The sequence below is a fragment of the Anser brachyrhynchus genome (assembly GCF_964034855.1).
Source record: "Anser brachyrhynchus genome assembly, chromosome: 24".
Taxonomy (NCBI): domain Eukaryota; kingdom Metazoa; phylum Chordata; class Aves; order Anseriformes; family Anatidae; genus Anser; species Anser brachyrhynchus.
In genome coordinates this window covers 3,688,513-3,702,851 of record NC_137717.1, presented here as the reverse complement: position 1 = coordinate 3,702,851, position 14,339 = coordinate 3,688,513, and the positions used below count along the sequence as shown (strand labels likewise).

Below are 14,339 nucleotides of genomic sequence, written 5' to 3'. Positions count from 1 at the left end.
GTCCTGACTCTTCTGTGTGAACTCTGCACGTCTATTTAGGTACCTGACCATCTTAAAGGAAAACTAGTGTTTTGTGTGTAACTGTTTCTGTGCAGCTGCACCAGCAACTGATGAATTTAGACATGCTTGCCAATCTTGCTTTCTGTGCTGAAGAAAAGGTTGCTGTTAAAATTAACTTGCGGAGAAATGTGCCTGCCAACTTTGTGTAAGCTGCAGATCGTGGTCAATGATCCTGTTAAGCTGCTGATCTCCTGGTATTCTCTCGATTGGGAGGAGGGAGGGACCAACTGTAAAAGCAAGACCTCCAAAGCATGTTGCAGGCTGGTACTTGGCGCTGCAGTTAGGCTTCTGCTGAAGCTGATGTAGGGCAACTGTCTGCTCAAAGTGGCATCAGGAATGGGTACAGTTAAGTGAGGGACACAGCACACTGCTGGAGATGCAGTACCACCTGCATCATTTCATAGCACTTCTGAAATGCAAAGTTGTCCTTCACAGGAAAGATGCATTTCAGAGAGCACCCTTTTTTCCAATCCTAAAACTAGGTACTTTAAAGGCAGCTGTTGACAGGAGAAAATGAGAGGAGATAAGGGGACAGAAGTGCAGTAGCTGTTTATGGGATCTACTGGCTAGTAGAATAAGTTACTTGTTTCTAGGATGAGTCTTGCACCTGGTCTTAGAGGTGTGGTGAGATAGAGCAAAACTGCTGAAGTCAGTGTGCAAATTGAAATCAGGTGCTAACAAATGTAATGGCTTCTTACCTTGCTGCTGTACCTATTCTTGATCTAGAGAGAACAGAAGAGAGCTAAATGAGTGGGTTAAAATGCTGTGTTAACTCTTAAAAACAAACAAAAATAAATCCACAACCCAACAGGCTGCTTCCCTCTCGTGTGTTGCAGAAGGTAAGTTAGGATGTGTACACTGCATTAAGTTGCAGCCTGGGGAAGGACTGGGAGTGGTGATGCTGTAGGAAATGCATCGCAGCTGAATGTGTGCTGCTTGGAGCATGCCTTGCTCCGGGAGCAGCAGGCAGGTCAGGTGTCGGGCTGAGGCAGTTGCAGGGCGAGAAAGCATCAGCTGGGAGGTAATAGCGTGCGCTTACACTTGTCACTGGTCACACCCCCGCTGGTTTTATCTGAAAACCCTTTGGTCCTGTGAGCCTTAACCGGGGGTTGGACAGACTGAGAGCCCCGGAGCACAGCTTCACGCGAGGACCGAGCCGGGCAGCTGTAGCCGGGGGAAATTAGCGAGGGGTTAACGAGCAGGGCAAGAAAAGGACCGGGCAGGGCGAGCCCCGCTCCCGGGGGGCCGCTGGGGCCGGGTGCTGCGGAGCACGATCGGGGCTGGGGCCTGCAGCGCGAAGCCGCCCCCTGGCCACGCCCCCAACACATGGCCACGCCCACCCCATTCACTACCCGGACCCATGGCCACGCCCACCCCATTCACGGCGCCCCGACCATAGCCACGCCCCTCCGGGCACTCGCCCCGCCCCCGCAGCCCCTCGGCACGCCTCCCGCCGCTCGCCCCCTCCCCTCGCCCCGCCCCTCCCGCTCACGTGCAGCCGCGCCGTCAGGTGACTCGGGTCTTGTGCCCGGAGCCACCCTACCTTGCTGCCGCCGTCAGCCAATGGGCGGCGCGGAGCTCGCCGCGCAGCCAATGGGCGCGGGGCCGGGCGGCGTTGGGTTGGCGCGGCAGGCGGAGGCCCGGCGGGGCGCAGGGCGGGGGCGGCCATGGCGCTGCAGTTCGGCGGCGCGGGCGCGGCGGGCGCGGCGGAGGAGCCGGCGCTGGTCGGGGGCAGCTTCGGGGCGGCGGACGCGTTCCCCAAGGACTTCGGCTACGGGGAGGAGGAGGAGGAGGCGGAGCTGGACGGCGGCCCGGGCTCCGGAGGCCCTGGCGGCGGCGGCGGAGCGGGCGGGCCCGGCGGCGGGGCGGGCGGGGCGGACTCCAAGCCGCGGATCCTGCTGATGGGGCTGCGGCGCAGCGGCAAGTCCTCCATCCAGAAGGTGAGCGCCGCGCCCCGCCGCTCTCGTCGGCCCGGCTCCGGTGAGGGCGGGCTGCGGAGCCCCGGTAAGCTGCGGAGCCCCGGGGGAGGCCGCCCCGGGCGAGGAGAGGCCGCCCTGGCGAGCTGCCCCCCGGGCGAGCTGGTTCCCCCGGTGGTCGCCCCCGCAGGGCAGCCGGCCCCGGGTCCGCCGCCTTCCTGAGGCGCTGCCGCTGCGCAGCGGGGGCAGCCCCGGCCCCGCCGCCGGTTCCCGCAGGGGCAGAGGCTCCACTCCCCCCCCGGCTGCAGGCCGCGGCGAGGTGCTGGGCGAGGAGGAAGTGGTGCTGGGCGCCGCAGGGAGCCGCCGGTGGTTGGTAGTAAAATAACGCGAACCTGAGCGTGTCGGGTGGCAGAGGAGAAGTGGGGCGGCTGGTCCGTGTTCCGCAGCTCGAGGGTCTTCTTTGCGGTCACTGCGATGAGGTTCTTCTGCGTGCTGTTCTGGGAAGGGGCTGTGGGTGAAGCACAGGGGTTGTCAACCCAGAGCGTGGGGGTCTCCGGTTTCCCTGTAATGCAAACGTGGAACCCTTCGGGGCTTTCTGTAAAACTACGCAGAGAAGCCTTTTTTGCATGTTGCACTCTAGGAGGAAGGAATCTGCTGCTTGTAGCTGTGCTGTGCAGGCTGCGTGGTAATCCCCAGGCTGTGCTGCGCCACTGGGTCCTGAACTGCAGCCTGGGACTCCTGTCTTCACTGGAGACTTGTTCCTTTCCTTAGGCAGGGTTTACAAATCGTACTGGAGCAGTTAGAAAACATTTACTTTGTGCCCTGAAATGCAGCGGTAGATGGGGCTGTCGCTGCCTTTCAGGCTCTCCACTCACCTGCCAGTACCTAGGCCTGTTGCCCCCCACATACGTTCAGATGTTGTGATTGCACTGAAAGTTTTTTTCTGAGTCTCTGGGCACGGGGATGGCAGCCCTCACAGGCTCTTATTGGAGATCTTAGTGTTATCTACAGCTGGAAATTGTGAAACCTGAAAGCTAGAGGGAACCAGTAACCCCAAATTGTGGCTACATTTGAAGACTTTGCAAGTCACTTCTTAGATGCAGCCTTTCTTTTTCTTCTAAGCAAAGCTGGGAGCATCAGCTACACGCTGCTTTGGGAAAAGGGGATGGTGACATCGCTTCTTAGAGACTCACCTGCTTTAAACTTAATTCATTAGTTCTGTTTTGCTCCGTGTGAGAGATGCTCGGTTCCAAAGGAGTGTTGATTTCAAGGATGCTTTAAAACTGTTCTTCAGACCCTGAGGAACGTCTAGTCCTTGCAGTAAGGCCGCTACCTATCTAGAACTGCTCTCACTTCTCCATACCAGTGTCGTGCTGTATAAAACCTCATACAGACCCTGACTTCTTCATACGTTTGCTTTGAGGAAGTGAATTTCTTTCCCCTTATTTTTAAAAATCTGACGTACTACCTTGAACCTCACTATGCAGCCATTGGCTGTGCTGGGTGTGGAGCTGTTTGTCTTGCAGTTTGACAGAGATTGTTGCATTCGCTCTTTTTAAGGGTTGACTTTTATAACGGTGTGAAACATTTAGAAGAAAATTGAAACATTTCATTTTGCAGTCCTAGCCTTCAACCACCTTACCGTTTGTAGTAACTTTTGTGACAGGCAGTCCAGTTGCTTTAGCACAACATTTGCTGTTGAAGCTGACTGCTTTTGTTACAGACCGCTTTGCTGTGGGCTTACATGTTTCTGTTTGTTCAGGAAAGGGCTAAAATCCCAGGGGAGCTTTTTGAGTACTAGCAATAACTGTGTCTTTCATCGCTGCAGCTAAACTGTTTACCAACTAGCATAATAGTTTTCAGCACTCCTTTTAGGGTACTTGAAGGGAGAGGGTCAGCAAAGATAAATCAGCTGCTAACAGAAGGTGAACTACCTAGCAGTTCAGGCCTCTAAAACAGATGTATTTCCGTACGTTGTAGCGTAGGAGCAGTCTGATTCTGTTGCACTATAACTGCTTTTAGTCTGGTGTTGAGCGTTTTGTAGAGGAAATTCTCAGACTGAAAAAGAACAGTTCTTAAAAGCTTGCAGTTGCTTAATTAACATGGTGGCTTTCCACCTGATGCAATGTAGCTAATACAGGAACATTTCAAGATACTCTGTTTGACTTGCAAGGAAGAAAGAGTAACTGGGATGTCCGCGTCTTTAGGCAGTATCATTATTTAGGCTTGTAAAAATATTTAACTGAATTGAGTTGCTTGGCTCTGTCTAACACCAGGTTATTTGCTTAGCTGATGAACCAAGCTGTCTGTTCACCGAAAGGGAAAACTCAAGTCCCTGTAGGAAAAGCCATACACTTTAGAGCGGATGAACCTATTTGTAAGATTCAAGTCACAGAACTTTTAACAACCTCTTCTACTGAGGCCAAGTCAAGGCTGTTATTTGTGTTCTTTTAACAGGTGGTGTTTCACAAAATGTCTCCCAACGAGACCCTGTTCTTGGAAAGCACCAACAAGATCTATAAGGATGATATTTCCAACAGCTCGTTTGTGAATTTCCAAATCTGGGATTTTCCTGGACAGATGGACTTTTTTGATCCAACGTTTGATTATGAGATGATCTTCAGAGGAACAGGTGCTCTAATATATGTTATTGATGCTCAGGTAACTTCTTAACAATTCTTAGTGATTTGTATTTTTCTTTGTGAGAGGAACCATTGGGAATCTAATAATTTGTATTTTTAAATAAGGTTTTGTGAAACATTTCTTACGTATGAAAGGCTGTGTTGGCAATCTCACTTTCTGGTGTGTAACTTTTAGTTTTGTGAATTGATTATGTGGAACATACAGCCCCAGCAGAGACGGTGGAAGGGGCAAGTACTCTGAAGTACTTTTCTGCACTTGTGGGAATCTGATGTGCTAAATGGTCTGAATGATCCAATTATCCCCTTCCTCTGCCGTTGAATGCTGTGGAGTTCATTTAATAACAGCATGCTTCTGACCTCAATGTCACGGTACTGGTACTGTTAGGTATCTGTTAGCTTCTAATGGACTTAAGAATCGCGCCATTGGAGAGTACCTGGTTATTGGGACTGTCTCGGAGATTACTGCTGCATTTTGCTGGAGTTGAAGTGTAACCTGCCTTTTGCTATGAAACCTGGTTTTGTATAATTGCGCCTTGCATAGCTAATGAAACAGAGTCTAAGCCACTTGGATTCCTGAATCTCCAAGGTATTCTCTTCTCCCAAACTTCTGTTTCATCACAGAAGTGAAATGAAGTTCTTGTACTGAAAGGAGTTATTGAAGATAAAGGCTTTTCATTCATTCCTGCCAAAACTTATTTACAGGATGACTATATGGAAGCTTTAACAAGACTCCACATCACAGTTTCAAAAGCCTACAAGGTCAACCCAGAAATGAACTTTGAAGTTTTTATTCATAAAGTTGATGGTTTATCGGATGACCATAAAATAGAAACTCAGCGGGATATTCATCAGAGGGCTAACGATGACCTTACAGATGCTGGGCTTGAAAAACTTCACCTTAGGTGAGTTACAAAATACTGGCATATGTGATTCTGCTGTTGCTGATATGCCTACAGACTACGGGGTTTTAGATGTAATAGTGGATTGGAGCAACGTCTTGTTAGTTTCTTAAAGTTAAAAAAAAATACACTGCTGAATTTTTGGCCAAGTCTCAGCTAGCTACCTTACTAAAATAAAGCAGGCTAGCGTATCGGTTTCCAATCAACAGGCTTACAAATAAGCTTGCTGATAATTCAAGATCCTCTTGCATAGCTTTCATTCAGTGTAACAGGCCAAATTTGTACAAGTGGCCTGGAGAGAGGCAGGGGAGGGAGGACAGAAGAAGCTGTGTTCTAATACTGTCTAGCACTGGCTTTTCAGTATGACTGGTTTACAAGCTTGGTCTCTTTCTTGATATTTGGCCTGCTTTTTAAGGAATCTTTTACTGACACCTTTAAAACAAGATATCTTTTTTTTCTGTTTTTGCTATTTTAATTTTTTACTATTTTAATTCTCATGGAGCCTTTAATTACGGCCAGTCTCTCAGTGTTAGTGTGACAAAGTGGAAGGTCAAGAACAGGACTTGATGAAACCTGGTTAGACATTTAACTCCTTTGCGTAGGCTCAGCGTGTTGTGAAAGCAAATTGATTTTTTTTTCTCTGTGCTCCCATCTCCTGTGGAAGCCTGCATCATGTTTACTCTAGTCTCAGAAATGATGTTCTTGATGGAGCAGCCAAAGATATCTGTGATAAAGCATCCCAGTTTAATTACCAGCCTTGAATGTTAGAAAATAGAGATATAACATTTGTACTATTTGTACTGTGATTCTAACAGACTCATGAATCTGTTCTTTTTTCCTTTTCTCTTCCCTCCTCATCTCAGCTTTTATTTGACGAGTATCTATGACCATTCAATATTTGAAGCCTTCAGTAAAGTGGTTCAGAAGCTCATTCCGCAACTGCCAACACTGGAAAATCTACTAAATATCTTTATATCAGTAAGTGTTAATCAAACAGAATTGTAAGTGAAATATGTGGAACAATAAAGCAAGTCCTTCTGCTAAGGGACGCTGGCCTTGGGAGATTTGGGTGGCTCTCAGCATCGTTGTACTCATCCTAATTGTCTGCATTAGAAGATCTGTACCAGAGCTAAACTGTACTGGTCTGTACTTCATGCAGGTTTCTCAAAATACTGGCAAAGCGTAGTTTGGCTTGTTGTAACTGTTGATAAGGAAGGTTTCTGCCAGCATGATATACTAATTAGTCTGTCAAGGCGCTTAGTAGTGTAATGTAGCTCTGCTGGAAAGATGCTTTTTTTCACATGAACTTCGCCTTAAACCAAACTGTCAATTTCATGTGGCCTGCAAGACCTTTGTCCTTATTTTAGTGTTTGTGTTTTTTACAGAGTTTGTGACGTAGAATTTTGTGCTGTATACTTTAAATCAACTGAGATACCAACATAGGAACGAGGCTGAAGTAGCCTGTCTTTCATCTAAGTTATGTCTGAGACTGTTGTAGGCATGTGGACAACATGGAAAATTACAGTTGTGATTGAGAGGAGCTGTGTGGGTCAGATGCATCACCCCATAAACTGTTTGATGCTTGCTTCTGTTGGCAGAGGACTGTAATAACCTGGCCCAGTGGATAATGGGCATGTTCATGCTCATGCTGCTCAGTGCCATGAGAGTACAGTGTGGCCCTGATGCTAAAAGGATAGGTTAGATCTTTTCAGCGTGCTGCCTTGGGTACTCACACAGGCTAGGAGAAAGCAATAATGAGTGTTCCTGGTGTGTAAATAGAACTTAAGCTTTGCCAGAAATCCATGGTGTGTATGTGGTTAACTCGCTGAACAGCAGAAGGCTCCTGAACTTAGGAGCATGTGAACTTTGCTGAAGTGCTCAAAGTTACATATGGGATGGTACAATTGGCTGGGTGCTCTTCCTTCATCATAACTGCCATAATATGATATTCTTCATGGAGTCAAAAGATTAGAAGCTGACTTTATTGGCTCTGCGTGTCAGTCTACATGGCAACTACATCACACAGTCACTGAACTGCCAAGATACTACAAGTATGCGCTGACACACTTTGCTGCTATGAAGTAACTCATCTCTGAACCTGGTTTATCAGGTGAATATGCAGCTCTTCTGGTGTTCGTAGAACCACAGAAGGTGAAAAATGCTGAATTTGGATTCTGGTAGCATTGTAAAATATAGCTTTAATTACAATCTGGTAAATAATAAACTAAAAAGAATTCTATCCAAGTGCCAAGCTTTACATTTTGTCAACTAGAAGATGATATTGATATCTACTACAGCTACAAGGGTATTGTATTTATAAAACATTTCCTGCTATTAAGAATGTGAAAGTGCATGAATTCTACTTGAGATTTTAAAAACGCAGTTATTTTAAAAACTCATCCAAATTCTTTCTCTTTCTGAAGAATTCAGGCATTGAAAAAGCTTTTCTCTTCGATGTAGTCAGCAAAATCTACATCGCAACAGACAGTTCCCCTGTGGACATGCAGTCGTATGAGTTGTGCTGTGACATGATTGATGTAGTGATAGATGTTTCCTGTATATATGGGTAAGTGATGAATACTCTTAGGAGAAAAATCCTTAAAAGTTGTAGAATAGGTTGCAAACTTATGCAAATGGTGTTGGCTTCATCGTCCTGCAAGATGCTATTAGTTGTTCTATAGAGCATATTGGTTCTGTAAGTAACTAGAATAATATAACAGATGATTTGGCAGCTGGATCAAGTATTTGTAATCGCTTTTTGTCCCTCCACTTGTGTCTGTAGAAAGCCATTTGACATTTTGAAAAGGCAAGGGTTCAATATAAAATATGAATACTGCTGTATTGTTTGGCGTGGTATGTTAGTATGCAGATATGTTAGTACCTGCAACAACTGGGGTCGATAGCATACCATAGCTCCGAAGTGTAACTTGCAAGTCATGTTGCTATCAGCCTTCTTGCTATCTCAGCGGAGTAGCTTTTGCCAACTTTCAATTTGGCTCCAGTTCCTCAACGTGGCTTTTGCTAACTCTCTTTGAGGGATGCATGTAGCACTTATTTCTCCTGGTTTGTGGCAGAATTATAGTTCAAAACACCTTTTTTTGAAGTGGCTCTAGAGATGTGGTAATTTATTTTAGAGGTGTGGTTGTAACCTGAAAAATACAGTGCGGCCAACAAATACTGCAGTGTTTAATGGTCTGTCTCCTGATGGGTCAGCCCCAGGGCTGCATAACTTTTTGTCTTTTTGCAGAAGTAGCTCTACAATGCTGCTATTGCTTCTACAGTAACCTAAGTAACACTAATAGTTTGTCCTAGTCTTTTCTTAAAAACCCATGCGGTTTTAGCTTAACACCAAAGTGTGTCCCCCGTGTCACAGGTATTAAGCATTTGTCATGAAGTTACTTTATGCATGCCTTACTAAATTATGTCTTGGGTTAACTCATTCTTTCTTAGGTTAAAAGAAGATGGTACTGGAAGTGCTTATGATAAGGAGTCAATGGCAATTATCAAGCTCAATAACACAACGGTCTTGTACTTAAAGGAAGTAACAAAGTTTTTGGCATTAGTTTGCATTCTTAGAGAAGAAAGTTTTGAGCGCAAAGGTAAGAGCCTTCCCTGTTTGAATGGCTTTTGTAAAATGATTTTTATCAACTATAAAATATTAGTATGGCCTTACAAGTCACCTTAATTTTGTAAAATTAAATTTATTTAATTTCTTCTGGGGGTAATTTTCTCCCTTCATAGAGCTAAAATGGTCTTATTTTTATTCTTGTGAATCATTGCTTTAATGCTGTCCTCCTGTTGGAATGACTTGTGTAGCTAATGGGGCCTGTGTCATTACCATCTGCTATAGTGCAGTCATTTGAATGGAGTAATACTTATTTGTTCTGCTTGATAGGCTGCTGTGTTGTGATAGCCCTATTCTCTATTTCTTGTGTTGTGCTACTGCAACCTTTTTAACGTAGGACTGAAGAAATTAGCAGTGGTAGGCTAGTACAGTACGTGGTAAGAACTTAAAGCAAAGGGTTTAACGTGTTGCGAGTTTAACCAACTATACAGTTGCTTGGACCTGTAGCAGACAATTGGTACGAGTGGTCTTGCATATATTATGGGGTAGAAATGAAAGCATAAAACCCAAATTTCAAAGTACTTGGCTTAACTAGTGATGGCGTTTACTTTAGCATTTACAGACAGTTCAAAAGAAGAAAAGCAGATATGTTTTAATAACTGTATTGTATTTAGAATCTTTCAGGTTGGAAAAGACCTCTAAGATCCTCTAGTGCAACCTTTAACTTTTAACCTAGTACTGACTCAAGTTTTCCTTGATCTCAAAAGTTTTACAACAGTTAGGATATGCATCGATGACACCATCAAAGTGCAAGATAATGTTGAATGTTATCTGCTCTTTAATTATGAATTATACACCTTGTGTTCCAAATAAGTACCTTGTTTCTAAAAAGAGACAGTCTAAACAAATACTGGCACTAGAGTAAAAACTTAGCTGTTAAATCTTCTGAACCCATATTCATACTGAATCAAGTAACAAAATAGCTGTGTATTAAATGAAACATACTGATTTTGAAGGTCTGACTACATACACGTGGCAAGCTGAGCACAGTTTTTCCTCTCCCCTGCCTCTCCTTGACAGGTCTGATAGACTACAATTTCCATTGCTTCCGCAAAGCCATTCATGAGGTCTTTGAAGTAGGTGTTGCCTCCCACAGAATCTGCAACCATCAAGCAAGCACCTCGAATATGAAAGCAGTGACTCACAATGGCACACCTAGGAATGCAGTCTAGAGGGAAACTAGACATTGGATAGACTTGTCAGCTCTTCAGTCCAAAGATTTGTGGAACAAGAGAAGAGTAGTCTGAAAGCCTGAAGTATGTTTCACAGGAGAAGAGCGGCGCTAACTGTGGCACAGCAGCTTGTAACTCATGTCCGACAACTGAAACTACTGTAAAAATACTTTGAGGCCAGTGGAGTTAGAAATGTCAGTTTGAAACCACCTTTATTGCAAGTGCAGTGGTATTTCAGTTTGGAGTCCTGTTTTAACAGTCTATGACTGATTGCCCGGTCAAAACTTAAAAATGAGAGAGTTGAGTTTAATGTGAAACACCGAATAGTCACTTGCTCAACGTTTTTTTAAATTATTCTGTAGAATGTCCAGTTTTGCTTAAGTTTAACCTCTTATCACGCAAAACGTTGGTGGTGTTAATACTTAAGCTTGTGAAAGTCACGCTTTCTGTTTTGTGAGGCTGGTCTCACAAATCATTCCATGAAGTTCTTGCTTTCCCCAGTTTGCTCAGAGTATCCTTGTGAATTCTGTACTTGTTAAGTGGACACAAGGTAGAGCTCTGTTCTAGTGACTCGATGTTTGCTTGGAGAACTGAGCTGGAGTTTTGTTTTGAGAGATCACGATACTTTGCTTTCAGACAACACTTCTTGTTATGCCCGCTTTGATGGAAGGGAAGTGTTAAAAACCAGGAATAAACTACCTGCTCTTTTTTGCTAAAACATGGATGTCATAAATCTATGTGATTAATCCTATTCACAAAACAATTGCATGGCTAACTAAACTGAAATGTCTGCCATCTGTTGGAATATAGCAACCAGTTTCAGCCATTTCCAAATGAAGAAACGATCATATTACTGGCTTGTGATGGTAGATCTCTCCTTACCCTCTGACTGATAATCAAGACAATTTTAGGAAACTACCTGAAGGTGTTATCCTTGAATAGTAATTAAATATTGGAGTGCCACAACCTAATAATAATATTGGACATTTGAAGTGTGTTGATTCTGTATTGTGGCAAACAGCTTCTTGTTTGTTGCCATGCAATCTGAATAGAATTGCGTGTATTCTGATTTTGTGAATGCTGGCCGTCATATTATGGGAAGTGTATCTGAATAGTTTTCATCTAATTTATTGGTAATATTGCTGCAGATGTCATATTGTACATCAGCCTTGTTATGCGGTAAGCTCAGCTATTGGCCCATAAAGATCTTGCCACTCTTTGCCTATCCCTATGTGTGTATAGGTGTTCCGAAGCCACTGGACCAATTGACTATACAAGTGCCACTATAGAGGTTTCTACAAGAAGGTCTGTAACTGTAAACGATCTCTGTGACTGATGTATTTATGTGGTCAGACATAACCACAAGATTGCTTATGTGCTTATAGAATTGATTTTTATTGAACTATGTAAAAATTAACATTCATGCATTTACATTAGGGTGTATGCACATACTATGTAAATGTTTTTCCTTTGATTTAAAGCTGTTTTATGATACTCTATACATAAAGGATCTGCTCCAAAAGTTACTCAAGTCAGTAGGAGACTTGGGAATTCAAATGCTTTAGTTCCGGTCTCTGTTGGCAGTTGTCATTCTGAACCTAGGCTTAGCCCCTTTCTGGTAATGGAACTGCAGGGTTGGTTTTTTAAGGATGTGCTGTGGGCTTGTAAGATTGGGTTTTTGTGGCTTGCAAGCTCTATGACAGTGTTCAGGTACTCAAGGTGAGAGGAGAATAGGCAATATCACAGGAAGTAACAAGTCATTCCCATTTTTGTAGTGAGTTTTCCATGTTCAGAGTATGTGTTCCTCTCTGTCTTCATTCTACATGATTCTGTGCTAATAAAATGAAAAAAGATCAAACCATGGCACTATTGTTTCTGTTGGAGGGTGAGACACTTCAACAAAAGTCTAATAAAATGGGCCTATATGATTAAGCAAATAATGCCATGTTATCTTCATTATTATTTTTTTTGAATATTATCTTCCCATGTGAGACTTGAAAAATTCTAGTCAGCCTTGGCTTTCCTCTCAGTTTAAAGCTGACTCTTTATTGAATACTCAATATTTGGAAGATAACTCTAGACTTTAAAGGCATGTAAGTGATAAAGAGACTTGTTCTCTTATTTTGATCAATGATGAGCCTTAGGCTGCATTATGAAGTTCTGCTTTCTAGTGTGCCTTTTTTGTTGTTTTTCGGTTTTCTTTTGCTTTTGTGTGTGACTATTTTTGGCCTTAATTATCTTATTCTTGAATGATTGCATTTACTAAAAATTAATGGTAGCTTCTCAGAACATCAATATACTTGCATGATTACTGAACATTATTAGCTTTAGAAGTTAAATTTATCTCCGTTAAGGAGCAAGATCTTTAAATTACTGAAACTAGTCTTAGTTTTCTTTCTAACACATTAATCAATTTAAGTCAAATGCTGCTATGCAAATAGAGTGTACCTTACCCTGTTGCTGCTCTAGCAAGGTGGTTCTCAGATTTTGCTGAGATCTTTGTGGTCACAGAGGGGAAGGACAGGAGTTTTGTCTTCTCTTCCTTCTGCAGAGACCTGCGTCCACTTCCTTTGCTGACCTGCTGTAGGCAGAGATACTATTAGAGAAAAGAGAAGGTAATATGACAGTCTGTCCAATAGTGGAGGTCTGAGATTGTAAAGGAAGTCATTGAGTAGTGCTTCACTTTAAAAAAAAAAATAAATATCTGAATCTACAGTCTTTTTTTACAAAGACCTGAGGATGTGTACTTCTAAGGAGGAAAAAAAAAAAGGGGGTAGAAGGGGACTAGCCTGCATGAAGGAATAAAATACGCTTGCTTTTGAAGAGTAGGGCAGTCTCTGTGAGCTGCCCTCAAAATTCTGAGGAAGCTGGTGCTGGCCAGGTGCTCATCACAGGCTGGATTTCCACTCGACAATCACAGTAACTGTAGCACAGGAAAGGGATGGAGGGCAAGGCCAACCCCGGGCAGAGGTTCCGAACTTCAAGCTAGTCTCTAGCTGCTGTCTTTAAGACCCAAGTCCTCCCGTCACTCGGCTGGAGGAACGAGTGCCCTTTCCCTCAGCCCTTCCCGCCCGCCCCCCCGACTGAGGTGCGGCCGGGACTGGCCGCCGCCTCACCCCGCGCTGAGGCGAGAAGGTGCCCGGGGGCTCCGGTGCTGGTGTCCTCGCTCGTGGCTTCCCCACCAGCTGGGACCCGAGTTGCTGAGCAGCCATGGGCCCGGCCTTCTCCTGCGGTGACCGCCCCAGTCAGCGGGGGCTAAGTGGTGCGAAAGCCCCTGGCGCAGGGGGGCGGCGGGAGCGGCCATTTTGTCGCTCGCTCCCCTCATCGCCCGCGGCGGGTGGGGCGGGGAACTTGTGGCGCCCCTCGCCTGAGGAGAAGTTGTGCCTGGCCGCCCTCAGCCGCTGTGTGTCGACGCCTGGTGGATGTGCACCGACCTGCTGAGGACTCAGAACCTCTCGTCTGGGCCTCGCTGTGGGGGACGTGATGGGCTTTGGGAGCTGTTCCTCAGTCTGAGTACGTACTGCCTGGCACCTGTGTGTCTACGGGCTTTTCTCGTTTATAGAAGACTTTGAGTTCCCTTTAGTGCTGAACAGCTCTGTTTAGCTTTGAGTATCTCCTCGCAGTAGATGGCACCCTTGTAACGTGTCTACAAGAAGTTTTTCAGAAATGTTTCTCAAAGCCATCTTCACTTGCTGTCTGAAGCACGCCTTCAAGGGACGAGCAGATGTCCAGTCACCGCTGCACGGTAAGACACGTTCTGAGGTATTTAGAGGTTTCCTTGAAGACTAAGTTAACCTTTTAAATAAGAGCAGCTGAGGAAAACTGGGTTTTCCTCAAAACTGATAAAAGTGTTCTGTAGGAAGTGGTTTTGATAGTCGGTTTTTTCAATGCTGGAGTGTTTTTTTGGCTCAATATTTGGTGGAAAATCTTTTATTGTTTGGATACATGTTTTGTTTGGCTTCTGTCCTTCTGTCAGTTAATTTAAGGACAGAGTAAATGTTTTTTTTGCCCCAAAACAATCACGT

General features: G+C 44.7%; 1 protein-coding gene and 1 long non-coding RNA gene across 2 annotated transcripts; one reads left to right on the top strand and one right to left on the bottom strand.

The window, feature by feature from the left end:
- Positions 1 to 1,697: 1,697 nt before the first annotated feature.
- On the top strand, positions 1,698 to 12,251 carry RRAGC (Ras related GTP binding C). Its single transcript, XM_080567307.1, has 7 exons — positions 1,698 to 2,000; positions 4,434 to 4,637; positions 5,321 to 5,520; positions 6,381 to 6,495; positions 7,941 to 8,083; positions 8,968 to 9,116; positions 10,163 to 12,251. The coding sequence occupies exons 1-7, from the start codon at positions 1,728 to 1,730 to the stop codon at positions 10,312 to 10,314; spliced, it is 1,236 nt and encodes a 411-aa protein (XP_080423433.1). The 5' UTR covers positions 1,698 to 1,727; the 3' UTR covers positions 10,315 to 12,251.
- Positions 10,582 to 14,056, bottom strand: LOC308182518. Its single transcript, XR_013941850.1, has 2 exons — positions 13,431 to 14,056; positions 10,582 to 12,892 (listed from the first exon to the last, which is right to left on the bottom strand). It is a non-coding gene; the product is annotated as an uncharacterized lncRNA (long non-coding RNA).
- Positions 14,057 to 14,339: the final 283 nt, after the last annotated feature.

Coding starts and splice junctions, on each gene's coding strand:
- RRAGC (XM_080567307.1), top strand. CDS start 1,728: ATGGCGCTGCAGTTCGGCGGCGCGGGCGCGGCGGGCGCGGCGGAGGAG. Junction 5,521..6,380: donor CTTGAAAAACTTCACCTTAG/GTGAGTTACAAA, acceptor TCCTCATCTCAG/CTTTTATTTGACGAGTATCT. Junction 9,117..10,162: donor AGAAAGTTTTGAGCGCAAAG/GTAAGAGCCTTC, acceptor TCTCCTTGACAG/GTCTGATAGACTACAATTTC.